Here is a 19374-nt window from a genome sequence, read left to right as displayed (position 1 = left end):
GTTTGTGACAGGATTATTCTCTGAAGATCATTTTGGTCTGTTATAGTCTGCTAGAGAATTTCCCATGAAGATGAAAACCAAGGACATACTATTTGAGCTTTGGATATGACCATTAAAAGTCTCTGTCCCTGTTCAGCTGAGTTTTAGGCTGTCTCCCCTCAGCTTGTCCACTCAGCTGGAAAGAAGAAGGTCAGCCCTCATACGCCGCTCTACAGAACGAGCCCAGTCCTTTCATATGGTCTTGTTCTTCGCTACTGAGGAACAAGTTCTCATAATAGTTCACACTAAGGTATCACTGCCTTGAGAGAACATGCTTAAATACAAAAAAAAAAAAAAAATGAGGTTCTAATAATAGGAATTATTGTTATCAAGCAAGGGCCAATGGGAGAGAGAACAGGGAGCAGACAACCTCCGACCTGCCTCTCATATCATACCGTGCAGCTGCTAGCCCTATCTAGCAGCCCACCCTGGGCCCATTCACATTCCCAGGAAGGACCACTGACTTTCTGAATCCAAACCATTTTTGTCCCTAGGCAATATTTTTCTTTTTAGGGTGCACAGCAAGCATGACTCTGTCTTAGGATCTCTGTCCTTACTAGTTCCTCTGTTGAGAATATACTTTCTTGAATATCCATACGGCTTGCTCCCCCACATGGAAAAGATTACCACTGAGATAGTTTTGGCTCCCTTGATTACCCACGGTCTTCACATTTCTCTTACAGCCTTGTTACTCATGGGTCACTGACAGATAATCAGAATGTTAGAGCTGGAAGGGACCTCAGACACCACCTATCTGATGGTTCCCAGACTTGACTCATCATTAGAATTACCTCAGAAGTTCTGTGTATTGGTTGGTTTTTTAATCATCGAAACTTCACAGGCTCCACTTCCACAAATTTGGTCAAGTGAATCTGAAACGGAGCTCAGAAAGCTACATTTTAAAAATATTTGATGATCACTGACCTAATCTACCACTTCTATTATTTTTTTTAAAGATTTTATTTATTTATTTGAGACAGAGAAAAAGAGAGCACAAGTGGGGAGGAGGATCAGTGGGAGAGGGAGAAGCAGACTCCCTGCTGAGCAGGGTGCCTGATGCGGGGCTGGATCCCAGGACCCTGAGATCATGACCAGAGCCCAGGGCAGACGCTTAACCGACTGAGCCACCCAGGTGTCCCCACTTCTATTATTTTTTTGTAGAAGAGAAAATAGAAGCACAAAGGGATGAGGTGATGTTCCCAAAGACACAGTGAGTTCAAGGCAGAGATGAACCCTCTGATCGTAAGATCAGGGTAGAGAAGATCCCCAGATCAAAGATGCTTCCACTGTATCTGGTACTACAGTCTAGATTTTCACATATTAGAATTAGACTTTTTTTAAAAATTAGTAAGTGAAAAAACTAGCTTAGCATTACTCCTTTTTTTGTTTTTTGCCTTTGGCCAGGGTGAGGCATGCAAGTGAAAGGAAAGGGCACATCAAGAAAAAAAGACAGCATTTTAATTCACATCTGTTCTATAAAGACCTGGGAGTAGCTTGTGGGTTTTTTTGTTTTTTTTTTAACCTTTCTAAACTAGTAAGAGAAGGATTAAACTCTTCAACATACAAACACTGATGGATGGCCATATGTCTGATACCCAATAACCTACATAAACGTGAGATCCCATAAAAGGAGAAAAGAATTGCAGGGAACCTTGGTGTTTCTAGAGCCCACAGACTGGATTCCCTTTGGTGAATTTTTTTTTTTAAGATTTTATTTATTTATTTGTCAGAGAGAGAGCGAGAGAGAGCAAGCACAAGCAGAGGGAGCGGTAGACAGAGGGAAAGCAGGCTCCCCGATGAGCAAAGAGCCCAATGCAGGACTTGATCCCACTCCTGGGATCATGAGCTGAGCCGAAGGCAGACGCTTAACCGACTGAGCCACCCAGGCGTTCCCCCTATGGTGAATTTTGATGGGGAGTTTAATTATAATCTTAGAAGGGTCACAGGTTATTGCTCTCACCAATTCCCACCAGGGCTTGCTACATCATTATTCAGCAGTTATTCAGCTTTTGTTACTATAACAATAAAAGGATAAGGCTAAGCCACAGCCTGACTCACAACAGGAGTCATAACAGAAGAACCAGGAATCACAGACCTGTGTAGCCGAGTATTCCAGCTCAGCATACAGCTGAGTGGGATTCGAGGGAAAAAGGCTTTGGAAGCTACCCAATGACTTGGCCTGCAGACCCCAGAGCTGGAGCATTCTTGTCTTCTGTCTGAAACACAGTCATTCTGGACATAATGAGTTATAGTAACTAATAATAAGGACTTTACCCTGTTAGGTCATCAACACTCAGCAAAATAAGACCCAGACAAAAGTTTACGTGAATTGTCGGTCTACATGAAGCAAGTTCACACTTTCTTCAAAACCCCTCTACGCTTTAGCAAGGGGCACCTGGGTGGCTCAGTCAGTTAAGCGTCTGCCTTTGGCTTGGGTCATGATCCCAGGGTCCTGGGATGGAGTCCTGCATGGGGCTCCCTGCTCGGCAGGGAGCCTGCTTCTCCCTCTCCTCCCTGCTTGTGCTCTCTAAGATCTAAAACAAAACAAAACAAAACACCCTGTATACCAAGACTGCTCTGATTCATTCCCAAGAAGATATGTGGCCTGAGGGAAAAGATGAATGTTTTTTAAAACCTAAATCAGACATAACTTTGTAGCAATACCAGTTACCACTGCATTCCTTCATTCATTCACTCATTCTCAAATTACATCTCTGAATCCCAACCATCAGCCAGTGGAAATAAACTCTTAGGGAGTCAACGAAAATTCCTCCTGGCTCATAAAATCAGTGAAAAGGGAAGGAATGTAGAAAGGGCAGAAGAGCTTGTGACGCCAATACTCCATGCATCTGAAAGAGTCACACCCAGCAATTTCAACCTCTCTGTGAAGCTTGTCCCAAAGCACAAGACCATCAGCAGACTAGGGTTTGGTGGTTTTCTCTACCCACTTGATTCAACCTAACAGCTACATTTTCTACATAGTATCAAAGTAGAATAGTTTTTACAGTGTTTCTAAGTGAAGAACAACAATGAAAAACACTCTCCTCTTCCCTACAACCTGCATTAAACTTCAGCTCTTTTTCACTAAATTTTTCAGAATAGAATGCTTTGGTTTGTTGCCTTAGCATATCTGTCTCTAAATCTGTGACCATCTTTGTATTTCCTACTCAGTCATTCTAACTGCTATAAATAAAGACTGGTAGTAAAATCGTGGTCAGCTTATCTCTGTGAAGCAGTTAACTAGGGGAAAGAAAATAAACCCTCGTTTCTGTACTTCTTTTCTTGTTGAGCAACTACCACAAACCAATCTAAGCCTCTTTCTTTTTTGATAGAACTGGTTCATCCAAATTGTAGACAAGTTGGATATATATACTCATTAATTGTTCAGCCCTTCCTAACCTAGTGATTGTAAAGCAGTACAAAGAGTCTCTGTTGAATCTAAATTCCAAGATATAAAACTTAAAGCACCATTGACTCCGAAGTGCTTTGTTTCGGTTCCTCTTCTGTGTGGATAGCTATACTTCTTAAGACAAGGTTATGTCAAATTTTTTCTTGCCATCAGAGAAACAATGATCCGCTAATAAGCTTGGCAAATAATCCTAGATTTCTCACATCAACAGCCCTATGGTTATCTAATTTGCTGGTAAAGTGAAAAAATCAAGTCATTAACAGCTTTGCTATGGTTGGTATCTTAAGGAAGAAGGAAGAGATTATGGAAGACTATGCCATATACCCAGCATCCTATCAGTTACTGGATTTGAGGTGAGTTTTTTTTTTATTGATAAACCATTTAAAATGTTTCATGAAACTCTGCAGGTTTTTGTTGATTCTGGAATTCTGTGAAATAAATAAAACTCCAATATCTGTCATTCTAGAGATTAAGGAGAAAGGAAGTGAAGGACAGACTTCTATCCTGAAATGTTTCATTCCACATGAGCCATAATGGGAAAGATTAGAATGTTTCTTTCTGCACTGAACTGCGTCAGTTTTACACCGTGGCCAGTCACCGTTAGGTATCCAACATGACTCCTCTGTATTTGTGGAATCCTTCTCTTCACCTTTAGAGTAACTGGGAAATCATGAGGAAAGATAGAAGAAAAAAAAACCTACTTATCAGTGTGGTCAGCTAAGACCACCTAAAATTATTGATTTAAGATACCTAAGAGCAAAGAGGGAGTTGAAGTCATACTTAACTGACCGCCACCTGACTTGGACAAACAGATAACTCGTGAACACTTTGGAGCCAGATCCTTACAGTGTAAGCTCCTGTCAATAATTCACCCTACCCTGGAGACTGGCCCAAGGCCTAAAGAAATTCAGGAAACCAAACACAACACTGCAAATAACGAATACGTTTTCAAGATCGTAGGAAGGGGAAGAGAAAGTGTGTAAGATCTACCGAAACAACTGGTCTGACTAGAAATGAATTCCAATTATTTGATAAGTATATGTCATCACCATATTCTAAAAAAAGAAAAGGCAATAACGCTTATGAAAATTTTTTGTTAAAGTGTTGTTTAATTAAAAATTATTAAAATTCACTAAAGAGTATTAGGTTCACTGAAAGTGATAAGCAGCAGCTCATACCAAAATGTTTTGAAGTTTAAAAAAAAAAAAAAGTGTGGCCCTGAGTATTATTTTCTCATGTGGATGCTGTCCTCGTCACCCCAAACACCTATTTGGGGACTCTAGAACTGTATGAATAACAAAAATAGGGACTACAAAAGGTCCTGATGCTACTTCTTAGAATTTCATAGGAGGAAAGGATTTTTTTTTTTAAATTATCTGAACCAACTTCATAGCCTAGAGTTAAAAGTGAGACCAGAAAAGCCAGAAGACTCCCCCGTGGTTATAAGGCTCTTGGGCAGCAGAGCTGGGGATCAGGGTCAGGATTCAGATCCAGATCAACTGGGTGACAATCCATTACTCTCTCCTATCACTCAGCTGTCCTTTCTTGATAAGAAACAGATAAAAACAGTATAAAAGTGAAATTCTTGTCTGAACACTCAAATGTATTTTTCTAATGTACATCATTCATTACCGCTTCCTCTATAAATCTCTCTCTTTAATTGAGTGGACAGCAAGTGACCCAGTACCTATATAATGATTTCCATCACTTCTCCCTAACTCTTCAATCGGCTGGGCTCTTATACCGAAGTAGACTATTTACCATTTTGTTAAGCTTCTACTAAAGAAAGACAATGATTTTTATATGAAAGAAACTATATCCTGATTTTTAATCAACCAAGAAATGTATTGATGGATAAAGTTTATGACATGTTAATTGTAAGAAAACTTCTATAAAGAAAAAAAGTAACATTTAAGTGAATTTAGAAACTTACTTTTTACACTAACCATGAGAATCAAGCTTAACTTGATTTTTAACTTTGGCTCTCCTTCTACCTATCTACATCAGATTTTGGAGTGAAATGCAATTCTCAAAGGATTTTTCCTTTTCCTTGATAATGCAATAAAATTCTTTACAAATATGTTTCAATTAAGAGCTATTACTAATTAAATTAATAAATTCTTCCAAAATGGAAGACATAATCACCCTTAAAGAACATAGTAAATGTAATGTTACTCTCTTTATGTAAGCTCCATCATTAAAATTAGTTCAGCATAATACCATCCTTCTCATGAAAATAATTTTCCAGAAGATTGGCCTCTCTCCCACCACCCTGCCTCCATCTACCATTCAAACTACAAAGTGAGAACTTCCAGTCCTGTGCCCCATCTACCAACTGCTGTGCTACTTCAGCACTGCAACTCTTGTTCTTGATCCTCTCTGTGAATAGTACTGTTCAAACTTCAACATAGGACAAAGATGTAACCATTTCTTGCAAGCTGGCTCCAGCAGAAGTAATGAAAAGAAAGCAGATGGGTAGCAGAATTCAAACAGTCAAAAAAATAACCATGCTGGGACGCCTGGGTGGCTCAGTTGGTTAGGCGTCTGCCTTCAGCTCAGGTCATGATCCCAGGGTCTTGGGATCGAGTCCCACATCTGGCTCCTTGCTCAATGGGGAGCCTGCTTCTCCCTCTGGCTGCTGCTCCCCCATGCTCCTGCTCACTCCCTCTCGCTCTCTCTCTCACACACACACACACACACACACACACAAATAAAATCTTAAAAAAAAAAATGCCTACACCTTTTCTATACAGGAAAGGACTTGTTTCTACATACCCACCAACCACCCCATGTCCAACTAAAAGTACTCTTGAAAAACAACTTTCAGATCAATATAATTTCATCTGTTTGGTACTCAGGGATTTAAATAAAAATTTCTCTGAGACTTTAAAACAGAACTGAAGTTTCAAACCTGTTGCTGAGTTCCGTGTGATCAGTGCCCCTTCCTACCCTGGCACGTTTTCGAGTCTTTGGGCATAAAAGTGCCTTGTAAGTCCTCTCAGCACCAGAACCGGCATTACACACACATCTGGCTGAATCCTGCCAGCCCCCTGGCCGATTTGCAGTCTTCGAAGAGCCGCCACACATCTCCTGGGTGGTTGAGCTTTCTTCTGCTTTATCCTGACTATCAACATGGACCTGGGACACAAACGCTGAAGATTCTCTGTTGTTTGAGGGATATTCCACACTGACCAGCTGTCCTAAATTATCACTGTACTCCCTATACGGTAGGTGAGGCAAGCTACTTGGCAGCAGCCTACTAATTTCCTCTTTCAAAATTAAAAAAAAAGAGAGAGAGAGAGAGAAAAAAAAAGGAACATTCATTTGTTACGTAAATTAAGCCTGCCAAAGTATTAGGAAGTCAGATGTATCCATCACGTTATAAAATACGCTCTCAGCAGGACCATTATAAACAGACAAATCCAAATCCCACTTCCTACTTTTGTTCCTAAGCTTGTACTCTGGTCAGCAAAAGACAAAACACCCAACAGGTTGAGCAGCTTGGTCTGACTCATTCCATCTGTGCTCTCCTGTTGGAGATTATGTAGTAGTCAATTAATTGGTCACAAGACCTATTCATATGGCTCTAGGCAAATGCAGTGACTTGCCCTCAGCTGCAAGGTTGCTCTGACATTGGCCACACCACCCTCTTTAATGGCTCTCATGTGAGCAAGTGTCAGCTGACAGGTCTTACTCTGCAACCTTGCAAAACTCTACCCAGAGCAAGTGAGGGAGATGGTTACACACAACAAAGGTAGGTCTTAATGTACAGGAGGTGATGTGGGGGAGGTAGAATAGGGACACATCCTTGCTTTAATACCAAATATACATATGTAGATATGTAAGAAAAATTTTATACATATACACACACACACACACACATACATATGTAAGAAAATTAATAATAAATGAGAAGCCATAAACTCTCTCTCAACTCTTGCACTGAATTCCTGATTCCTGGATATATTCAGAACATGAAAGCCCTGAACCACCAGAATGCAAGGACAAAAGTAGTTCAGATTTGAATTCTGACACTAAGGTACTTCATCTGTAAAATGAAATACTGTTATAGAATCAACATGATTTATCCACAGTACTGAGTTCATGGAAAAAGTAATTTTTCTTTAAGAAGAAATAAAAAGCACAGGTCCCTAAAATATAGGTCAGATCCTGAAAACTATAAGGGATTGTCTCAACTCCTTTTCCTCTTCCTCATTCTTGAATTTGGCTGAAGAAAATATTAATAGATCCCTAAAATCTGATGAACCGTTGGCTGGGTCTCTAGTGTCAGGAGGATTTAAATATGTCTTTATACATGGCAGCCAAATATTTCACCCCACAAGTGTGAGAAAAATCTAATGATATCGGGGCAGAGGCCTCAATTACTTTAAAGACATTATATCTATGTGACCCTAAAGTTCCTTTATAACAAACCCCAAAAAGATCTTAAATACACCCTCCCCTGAGAAATAAAGATTGCAACACACCTACAACAATGACTAGACTTCTCTGTGCATGTAATGAACGGACAGTGCCAAGATAAAACCAGATTAGTAGAAAATGAATTCATTTTTCCAGGAAGGGGAACACATTTTGACCTTAAAACTTAACTGTGTGGCCACCATGTGATCCTGGGTTCTTCTTTTTCCCCTGAACTGTCTTTAAAATCACTTTCTCTTCTTAACAGAGAATCAGAAGCTCACTTATGTAAGCACTCTTTAGTCTTCCATCTTAGGCACAGGGCAGCTGGATGAGGAAAGGCTCAAAGGAAAGCCTCCTTTCGCCATTATCATGCCCACTTCCTAAGCAGCCCACGTGAGGCCCCAAATCAGTGTCTCCAAATCACCTAAGGTTTACCTCCTTTAAAATCACAGGAGAAATGAAAGTATAGTTTGTCAAAAAGAAAACCACAGGCCCCAAAACGTGTTTCTCTGGCCAGACCAAGTCATCAGGCCAGAGCTCACCAACTAACTGAATTGCAGTTTCAACCTCCCCTAGCATTCTGTCTTAGCCCGTCAATCAGGAATTTTCAGATAAGCACCAATGAGAAAATCTACCGCAGGGGTCCCTTCCACCAACCCCCACAAAGGAAGTTGAGGTAATCTGCAGAGTGAGACCCCTGCCCTACCTTTCTTTTCTTTTGCTTATACCTTTCTTGATCCACCCTCCTTCCTATAAAAACTTTGCATTTTGTACGACTCCTTGGAACACCCCTCTCCATTTGCTAGGTGGGATACTGCTTGATTCATGAGTCATTTAATAAAGCCAATTAGATCTTCAAATTTACTTGGTTGAATTTTATCTTTTAACATGTTCAATGTTAATGGGGTAGGCTGTAAAAATACCAAAATAACTGAATTTTATAAAATATGTAGAAGTGCTTAAGGAATAGATCCCATTTTTTATATGTAAAAAATAAATTAAGGGCGCCTGGGTGGCTCAGTCGGTTAAGCGACTGCCTTTGGCTCGGGTCATGATCTCGGGGTCCTGGGATGGAGCCCCGCATCAGGCTCCCTGCTCAGCAAGGAGTCTGCTTCTCCCTCTCCCTCTGCCTGCCGCTCCCCCTGCTTGTACTCTCTCTCTTTCTCTCTCTCTCTCTCATAAATAAATAAAATCTTTAAATAAATTAATTAATTAAATAAAAATAAATAAAAAATAAAGTTTTAAAACTGCCATCTCTAAAAAATATTTATCTAGGACCTAATGAAAGAACATGAAATCCTCTTTTTTTCCTTCCTTTGAGGTGGGGAGGGGAGGTGGAGGCACAGAAGGAGAGGGAGAGAGAGAATCTTAAGCAGGCCCGAAGCCCAGTGTGGAGCCCAATGCAAAGCTTCATCTTACAACCCTGAAATCATAACCTGAGCCTAAATCAAGAGTTGGACACTTAACCGACTGAGCCACTAGGTGCCCCATGAAACCCTCTTTTTAAATATGTATTCTGAACAAATATTTAACCTAGTAGTTAGCCACAGAGCTGTTCAGTCATCCTGATATTTTACATTTTCTAAAGGCTTCAAATACCGTTACAAGATGCAAATGTTATCCCCTATCCAGATGACGCAAATATTTTAAATGATCAGAATAAGATGATAAGAAAATGACAACATAGTTACAAAGGATAATTGGATGAAATAAGGATCAAACTGCATTGGGAAGGAATTCCACTAAACAGAAGCTAAACCCCTTCTGTATGTTTCTTTCATTCAGCCAGCCGTCTTTAACTGAACACTCCACACCAGTCACCGTTTCTCCCTAAATTCAGTCAGCATACCTTTTATCCACCACTTCCTTGGTTGTGTGGTGCTCAAACACAGTATGCTTATAAACACAGATTGCTGGATCTACCCCCAGGGTTTCTGATTCAGCAGTTCTGAGGTGGAGTCTGAGAATGTACATTTCTGACAAATTCTGAGGATGCTATTGCTGCTTGCCTGGGAACCACACATTTGAGAAACACTTCCTTGGTAAAAATTTCATCTTCCCCATGATGACTTCCTAGGCTGGAAGATCTTTTTCTCCCTTGAATTCCTGTATGATTTTTTTTTTTTTAAGATGCATTTGTTTTAGAGAAAGAGACAGAGCCTGTGTGAGCAGGGGAGGGGGTGGGCAGAGGGAGAAGAGAGAGAGCGAACCCTCAAGCGGACTCCCCGCCTAGCAAGGAGACCGATGCCAGGCTCAATCCCAGGACCCGGAGATCATGACCTGAGCTGAAATCAAGAGTCACACGCTTAACCAACTGAGCCACTCAGGCATCCCCCTCTATAATTTTTTTAAACCACACTTTTAACACTTAACACATAACTGCTTTGAAACAGAGTAGTGTGCATATCTTATGATCCTAACTAGATCATAAATTCTCTGAGTGTAAAAACTGGGTTTTAACATTCATCTTTGCACCTCATACAGGTCTTATATTTGATAGATGTTCAACAGATGTAAATATTCAGTGGTATTAAACCTATGATACGAATCTACCTACAACAAGCAGTGTGCTCCTTTAACAGTCTGATGCATATTTTCTGCCCAAGAGGGTACTTGTGTTTAAACACGTGTACTCTTTCTCTCATTTATTACGGCAAAAGTTCCTTTAGAAGCTTTAACAACATTTTGTGTTCACTCCAATCAATGTGACTCATGCAGTATGGTAACAGAAAGAAATTTAAAACTTTTAAAAAAGTGAAAAAGCCATTTCCTCCGTCCCTCCCCTTAATAACCCTTAATTCCACAGCTCAAAATCTGATAAAACGTAATAGAGATGTATATCAAAACCACAACCATTGTACTTAAAAAAGAGATGCCTCTATAGGACTCCAAATTTCCTTATGTTTAAATGGTTTAAAACTTCTTCAGTCAATGGAAAAACAAGTAATAATTATATCATCACAACCATTCTTCTGAGACATTATGAAACTGCTTAAAAGCATAAAGTCGAACAAAAATCAAAATGGCTAACTAATGCTTCAGCAAAGCTCGGTTTTATAAAGTAACCTTTCCCCCTCTCTTCTGCAAACCTCCCCTCCTCCCTTCCTAGCCTTTTGTTTCAGGAACCCAGTCCCACCCTAAAGACAAGACAAAGAGGGTTAGTTGCAGGTGCATAGTTCCCGCCAAAACCAACTAGAGCCTGTATTTCCCTACAAAACCCCCCAGCCCCTTCCTCAGGGTGGGCTCGCACTTTCTGAAGGCCACAGTCTGCTGCAGCCTCCTTTGCCCAGCAAAGCAATAAAGCTATTGTTCCTCTTTATCCCAAACTCTGTCTCCACGCTATATTTTGGCTCCAAAGCATGGAGGTCAGTTTTCAACAATCAGAGCAGCTCATACAGTGGCTACGAGAAAGGCATCTTCAGATCTTCGGTGCCCCAAATTCTGTTCTGTACCTCAATCTGATCTTCTTTTCTTCTCAATCTTCTGTTTCCTGAAATGGAATCATACTCAGGGAAGTACCCATACTGTGACTCATTATCACGCTGGACACCCTGATCTTAAATACTAACTAACATACATACAGAATATATCATCATCCCTATTTGCAGTGCTACTCATGGTAAAGTTCTCTATTTCCTTCACACAGCTTGGCCATGTCTCCACATTTAGGAAAGTATCTGCAGTCTCTGCTTGGACTCCCACACTCCACCTGCAGTTCAATACACTGACTAGAACTGCGGCTATCACCACAGATACTTTCACAATACACATGAAATTTATCAGATGTTAGAGGCGAGGATTAGGGAAGTGTGGAAGTATGGGGAGGTCACATGACAGACATAAGGAAGGAAGACTACTGGTTCAACTTTTTTTTTTTTAAGTAAACTCTACCCCCCCCCCCCAACATGGGGCTCAGACTCACGACCCAGAGATCAAGAGTCACATGCTCTACTGACAGAGCCAGCCGGGTGCCCGTGGTTCAACTTTTTAACCTATATGTGTATTGCTTCCAATCTCATAGCCGGTGCTAAGTAGTCCGAGAGAAGAGTGCTAAGTTTATGAGACCAGAAATGGTGTAAGTATCATTCGGATCATACAAGGCCAATACCTGGTACTGAGGATACTAGTCCAATCCCTTTTTTTTTTTTGCCATTGGCCAAAATCTCTAATCAACCAGAACACTATTTCCTGTTGTGTCCAGACTCCTCTGCAAATCCTTTCAATGCAGTGTTCCAGGGACCCACTGCAACCCAAAAGATTTGGTATCTGAGGAAAAATCCATTCCCATGCCTGATTTAGAGTTGGGACAATTAAAGTCAGGAAGGTTTCCAGGTAAGTATTCACACACTTCTGCATTCCCTTGACTTCACACTCTTCAGGTGATAAAAACAGTGATCACTATCTGTAATGAAAAACTAACTCGAAAGCCACACCTGAGAGATGGGTTTAAAGAGAGAAAAAATGAAGGCCTAACATAGTTCCCCAAAAATCCAGTCTAATTATTCTTATCTAATGTATCTTTCTATAAAGGATCTTTCTCTGGGGCACTTGGGTGGCTCAGTCAGTTAAGCATCCAACTCTTGATTTTGGCTCAAGTCATGATCTCAGGGTTGTGGGATGGAGCCCTGCATCAGGCTCTGGGCTCAGTGCGGAGTCTGCTTGTCCTTCTCCCTCTGCTCCTGTCCTCCCCCACCCCCACACTCAGGTGCTCTCTCACTCTCTATCTCTAAAATAAATAAATAAAATCTCAAAAAAAAAAAAAAAAAAAAAAAAAAAAAACCTTTCACTGCCTATTCACATTACCTTAATGAGAAAAAAAGAAAAATAAATGGAGGGGAGGTGGTGGGACTCCTGATCCACAGCTATTACAACCGACCCTCCTTTTATCGGGATAATTCCCTCTCTTCCATAAAACCTTTTCCACATCCACAAACAACTGATCACAAGCCTTTTTACCAGTAGTTTTCAAAGCACGATCCCCAGAAGGAGACACAAAAAGGTTATGAGATGCTGGCAAACTACTGTTTCTTATTTGGGTGTTGTGAATATGTAGCAAGCAGAATATGTATACTTTTCTGTCTGTATATTATAGTTCAATTTGAAGGGTTTTTTTTTAAGATATTAAAAATTTATTTGAGAGAGACAGAGCACAAGTTGGGGGGGGGGTGGGCAGAGGAAGAGAGAGAAGCAGACTCCCAGCTGAGCAGAGAGCTCACTGTGGGGCTTGATCCCAGGACCCTGAGATCATGACCTGAGCTGAAGGTGGATGCTTAACCGACTCAGCCACCCAGGAGCCCCAAAGTTTATTTTTTTTAAATAAAAGGCACTCGTGCTAGGCTAGCACAAATGGACTAAGGCAAGGAGATGAGATAGCTTTCTTGAAGCAGTGTGCTTTCGGGGAATGGGCTTTAGAAACAGATAAACAGATCCATGATTAAAACCAAGTCTGTCAATATTTGGTTGTTTTCAGATACGTGATCATGAACAGCTCCCAAAACCTAAGCAGCAGCCCATCCTCACAACACCAGTTCAGTATGCAATCAGAAAATAATACACCTGCCCTGATGCCATCGAAACTTAACTGACAAGCTCAGCACTCAGGAAATTTGGCAAAATGTACAAACTCAGTCACACAAGGTAGATAATAACCAGCTAAGTTTATTAAGTGCTTATTCTACACGCGAGGCATTGTTCTAATAGTATTTCATTTGATCACAGGAAGCTGGTAGCTCTAATATCTTCTTTTAACAGAGGAAGAGAATGGAGCACAGAAAGGTTAAGGAACTGGTCCAACGTATGCAGCTTGTCAGAGGCAGAGCCAGGATATAAGTCCAGGCATCCCTGCTCAGGAGTGAGCCCCACCACTCCTCCTCCCACTATTCTGGCGGGAGGGGGGTCACAACTGCAACTGACCATCTGAGGACTGATGTAGGAAGAGGTGAGGGAGGAGGCAGTTGAATATCACCGACTAACAAATTAAATTCTTTCTCCTACATCTCGAGCCCCACGCCACTTACGATGTTTAGATTCTCACTAATTCAGTTCTCTGTGAGGACAAGGCCCCAGTCATGTGCACTGTGGGTGACTAAGTCTCTTGTCAGACACCTTGCCATGAACCCTGCCCTGCTCTCTGGTAAACAATCCCTGTCCCGGAGCCAAGCACACCAGCCATCCCACAGGATGCCTGCTCTGCCCTCCTCTCTTGACCCTGTTCGGTGCAGTACTTCGGCTGAGGGACAGACTCCCAAGCAGAGTGGTTTTTTGATCCATACAAAGTTAGCTCAAATGTGCAATAAAATCAACCAGTATTACTTCTTTGACTTAAAATGAGGAACTACCTGGGAGACAATTTAGCTTTCAGACTTAGATAAAAGTTACATGAAAATTCAGGATGATCTTGCAGTACGTAATTATAATCCAGATTATTTTCCATTCCTATATACCCATACTTTGAAAAACAAAGCACATTACCCAGCACAGAAAAGCAACTGACAGAATGCATGAATGAGTGGCATGTCTTCAAGAAATCTGTGAAACAGAAAAATTCTTTTTTTTTTTTTAAGATTTTATTTATTTATTTGAAAGAGAGCAAGAGGGAGAGGGAGAGGGAGCATGAGCAGGGGGGAGGGGCAGGCAGAGGAAGAAGCAGGCTCCCTGCTGAGCAGGGAGGGGCATCGATCCCAGGACCCTGGGTTCATGACCTGAGCCAAAGGCAGACGCTTAACCGACTGAGCCACCCAGGCGCCCCCAGAAAATTCTTATGTTACAAAGTTAAATAAAAAGAATGAGATACAAGGGGCGCCTGGGTGGCTCAGTCGTTGGGCGTCTGCCTTCGGCTCAGGTCATGGTCCTGGGGTCCTGGGATCGAGCCCCGCATCGGGCTCCCTGCTCCGCGGGAAGCCTGCTTCTCCCTCTCCCACTCCCCCTGCTTGTGTTCCCTCTCTCGCTGTGTCTCTCTCTGTCAAGTAAATAAATAAAATATTTAAAAAAAAAAAAAGAATGAGATACAAAATTATATATGTACTTTTGATAACAAGTGTGCTTTTAAAAGACCAAACCTAGAAAAAAGAACAAGAAAGAAATATCAGAATGTCTTTGAATGGCAGGACTAAGAACGCTTTTCCTTTTATTTTTCTCTACTTTCCATTTTTTGGATAGGTATTATTTACAAACAATGGGTAAAGCTACTTTATTTTTTAAATCCTTGCTGCCAAACCAGTAACGATCACTTGATTTCTTTATTCTATAACAATTCTGCAGGCTTTATTGTAAGGAAATTGTCAGAGTCAAAACAATTTCAGACAGCTGAAAGGAAAAGCAAAGCATTCACCCTGTAAGAGTGCAATTCTACTCACACTATTTGTCCTTCAACATAATTGCTATCGTTAAGATTTATATAAGCCAGCAAAAAGTATACAGCTGCAGCTATATGCTCTTTTACAATATCTAACTAAAAACAAAACTCCCCGATTTCCCTTTATTTGGAGACTTAATTTTAGTACCTAGCAGCAATACAATACACGTAACAATGACGGGATTTTTAAGCTACACACATTACACTTTTTTTTTTTTTAAGTGCTATTCAAAAGGCTACCTAACCAAGTACCAGCATGCTTACAACACAGATAAGGAAAAGAAAGATGAGACTCCAGGAGATCCTCAACCTAATAAATGAAACAGTGCCTCTGAGGATGAGAGTTACAATAAAATTGTGGCTGTAGCGATTTCATATCTAAACTTTAAGGTGAAAAAGAGGGGGCCAGGCCTGTTAATTCAAGGTTGTAAAGCTCTGCTGTGTTAACTCCCCGCCCACAAGAAGGGGCACAGCTTGTCTTTTTGTCTCAGTAAAATGATTCACTCTTTGTGGAATCAGCTAGATAACCAGCAATTTAGATAAAAACTTAAAAACTTTCATCACTTCTTTTTTTTAAGGATCAATATCAGACCTCAATCTACAATCCTTTCTCCTTATGCATGATTTTTACAACTCATCCCCACGTTTCACTGAAATTAATAACCACCACACAATTTAAGATTTCCTAAAGTTAGAAACATATTAGCAACAAAATATTACACAACTTTTAAAGTTTAACTCTGATGTCCAGCTGGGCTGTCACTAGCATTTGGACCTTAGCCTAAGTATCAGCAGTCCAGACCTGCAGAAGTTGGAAACAGAGATACTGGGCTGGGGCCATCGTCTCTGAAATCATTCACAGGTCTCTGATTCTCTGCAAAGCATGTGAGCAGGGCACCCAGTTACAAAGAAAAGAAGAACAGGAGTCTGACCACAACCGAAGGTGGGTGGGGCAGGGACGTGGAGTCCCAAGGACATTCGGACGGCCCGGCCAGCCGGCCGGACGGCAGGGGCAGTGGCAGAGGCTGTAGCAGTGGGGGCCTGGAGTACGATGTGTCTGAGCTAATAAAATGGCTGAAGAGGCAAGACAGCGTGGGGCTCCCTGGGCCCCCCCTCCAGGATGCTGCCAGCTATCCCTCTCCACCCCCTGGGGCACAGAGATTATATGTAAAAAGTCTTGAAATCTGGTGTGTCTTCTGGGGGGGGCACCACTGCCTGCCCCTGGGGTCCTTTCTTATTTTCTGGAAAATCACTCATGAGACTGCTGTCCTTGCTGCTGGGGGGCATATGCCCCAGCCCCTGCACCACCCCTGTGGCTGCCTGGGCAAGAGGAGGGGGGGGGGGCACGGTACCTGTAATCATTAAATACGAATTCAATTTTTTTAAAATGTTAATTACCTTGAAGAGCTGTTGCAGACATTCCAATTCAACACATTGGCTCACTCTACCCATTTGACCAAAAATGGCTTTGTGTTATTGCCAGTGTTCAGTGTTCCCACTCTCCCCATCAAAACTGTCACTATTCTTACCAAATTGTATAATTCATGAGAAGCATACTAGGAAAAAATACCTAGTGGAGAATTCTCAGCTATCTCCATCCCCCTTCCGTTTGGATATATATTTATAACGTAAGGAAACTTTTCTCTTGATGCTTTGGAACAGAATCAGCTTGGATTACTCCAAGTCCAAGTCCTAAAATGCTGTCAGCATTGAGACACAGCAGCTCACATGCCCAAGCCACAACTAAATGTTCAGCCACCCTGGCTGAGCATTAAGACCCTCTGCAATAAGCTTTCTCATTGTTCTGCACCTTCTTTTTAAAAATTTTTTTAAAGATTTTCTTTTAATTTTTAAGCAATCTCCATGCCCAACATGGGGCCCAAACTCACGACCCAAAGATCAAGAGATGCATGCTCTACCGACTGGGCCAGTCAGGCGCCCCAGGCCTGCACCTTCTTACATGCCTTGTTCCATTCAGGGAAACTAACCTGTGTCCCACACTAGACTGGTCTCCGAGTCTTCCAGCAGAAGAGTTTCATTGTAAAAAGGCCCTTCTCTCCCCCTCTCTTGTATTTATAACATTTTAAAAAACATTTTCAACCATTTGTAATTTTTTTGACATTTATAACAGGAGGATACAACTATCTCATAGAGGAATAAATAATTCACTCAAATTACTGTAAATGGCATTACACAAACAATAACTATCATTAGTGTAACTATTATAGCCACTGGGATAATTCTGGAATTCCTAGGAGTTAATTCATTAATCTGTGCTGTAATTAAATAAAACAGCAAATGGGATTAAACAAAATAAAAAGCATATGACACTCTTCTACAATTTATAAAGCTATCTCATTGGTTCTGCAGAATAATTCACTAACTTGCTTTTAATATATGCTATTTAAAGACTTAGAGGACTCCGTTTATTTATCCCTTCAAATATTTGATGTGCCAGGCAGGCCCTGTTCAGCATGCTGATGATACCGAGAAAAATGGTTATCGGTGTGCTAACAACAGTCTCAAGGCAGACGCGGTGATGGTGTCAAGGGCTATGGTGTTGTGGGCTTGGGGGTACTTATTAGAAGTACCCAAAGCACTAAGGCCTCTCTCTTCACTCACCGCTGGTGACAGGAAAGCTGGAGAAAGGGAAGAAGTTTTATCGGGAGCACATGGTGCTTCTGGCTCCCCGTTGACCCCTGCCTATAGAGATATGGCAGCCCATGTCACAACCTCCACCGCTACCACCCTAGTAGCAACAGATACTAAAAAAAAAAGTTGCTTGGGAGTGGAAAGAAATCAATTTATGAGAAGAGAAAGCTGGGAAACGAGAGGCTGGGAAAAGATATTCAGCTCTGAATCAGCAGACTCTCATTTCTCTGAGTCAGTTCCTCATGACAAGGCTGAGTACTAGGAACTCAGGAGATGCCAGCAACCAGATGAGCAGTCACTGTCAGCAGTGTCTCTGCCGAGAGGGTGTCATACTAGGGACAAGAACCCTGGACTAGACGGACAGAGCTATACCTAGTTCTGGCACAGACATTCACTAGCCACATGACTCCGAGGAAAGATACTCAGCCTCTCTGAGCCTCAGTTTCCCCAGCTGGAAATAAATGGGTGATGGTGATACTTATTCTACCTATCTTAGAAGGATGTTAAAGATACTAAATGTGAGCATGTGAAAGTCCCTCTGAAAAACTGTACAGCTCTAAGCAAATGTGATGTGGTTTTTCTTTTTTTCTGCACATGTCCAAAAGTACTCCTTGTCCTATTTAAGTTACTACACTCATAGATGACTGCATTATATTTATACAACATGAAGCCAATATAAATAACTTTGGCCACAATGACATCTGGCAAATAATAATTTTATCCAATAAAGTCAGTCACCTCTCCAGCCCCCCACCCCAAAACATGGCCAATTCTCTGGAAGTTCCAGGCAATTAAACTCTCTAAAATAGACTCATTGCAAAGTCCCTTGGGAGAAATAAACTCATAGAACAAATTAATGCAACAGCTAGAAAATTATATCTACAAAATAATTTGCTTTCAAATTAACATAAGGCACTCTTTCTCCCACTGATAAATTCCTTTTCCACCTCCTGTGTACTTTCAATCATACCAGTTCCCCTCCTAAAATACCTTTCCTTTAATTCTCCAAGTCAAATCCTCAAAAATTTTTCAGGACCCAAAGCAAGCGCCATCTATCCCATAAAAATTCCCCACAGTGACCCTTTTCTGAAGACGTTTCAACATCTATAAAGGGAAGACAAAATGGACTCTATACACAATGCTTCTGAAGGATTCTCTATTTGTTTCTTAAAGTTCAGAATCTCCCAACAACCATGGTTCAGCTTTTCCCATTGGCTACACCTTAGAATGGTAGTCCCTGTCCTTTACACGCTGCCACGGTCACGGTGTAAAAAAGAACAGCTGCAGGCCATGCACAATTCCCACAAAAGAACACATGTGGAAGTGGTGTTTATCCAAAGTCGCCACAAATCTGCATTTTCGTAATAAAAAATTTCCAGATTGTAATGCTTTGTCAATGATTCGTAATGTATAAATCTCTCCTCGTACCTCATCCCATACAGAATGTTAGAATGTCTGTTAGGAAATTCTAAACCAAATGATGGACTTCTTGAGGACA

The 19374-nt window shown here is 41.2% G+C and overlaps 1 protein-coding gene across 4 annotated transcripts in view; it reads right to left on the bottom strand.

Annotated features, from left to right (window-relative positions):
- Window positions 1-19374, bottom strand: part of FNIP2 (folliculin interacting protein 2) — a 137979-nt gene that overhangs the window by 91655 nt on the left and 26950 nt on the right. For 2 of the 4 annotated variants that reach the window (XM_032413082.1, XM_032413083.1), the window contains exon 1: window positions 6360-8821. The exons of the other annotated variants lie outside the window; for them this stretch is intronic. In XM_032413082.1, coding sequence (XP_032268973.1) covers window positions 6360-6772 — 413 coding nt within the window. In that variant the 5' untranslated portion in view covers window positions 6773-8821. Of the gene's footprint in view, window positions 1-6359; window positions 8822-19374 lie in introns of those variants that run through there. 4 annotated transcript variants of the gene reach the window in all.

Source organism: Phoca vitulina, unplaced genomic scaffold, assembly GCF_004348235.1.
Source record: "Phoca vitulina isolate PV1807 unplaced genomic scaffold, GSC_HSeal_1.0 scaffold14, whole genome shotgun sequence".
NCBI lineage: Eukaryota > Metazoa > Chordata > Mammalia > Carnivora > Phocidae > Phoca > Phoca vitulina.
This window is presented reverse-complemented; position numbering and strand designations above follow the sequence as displayed.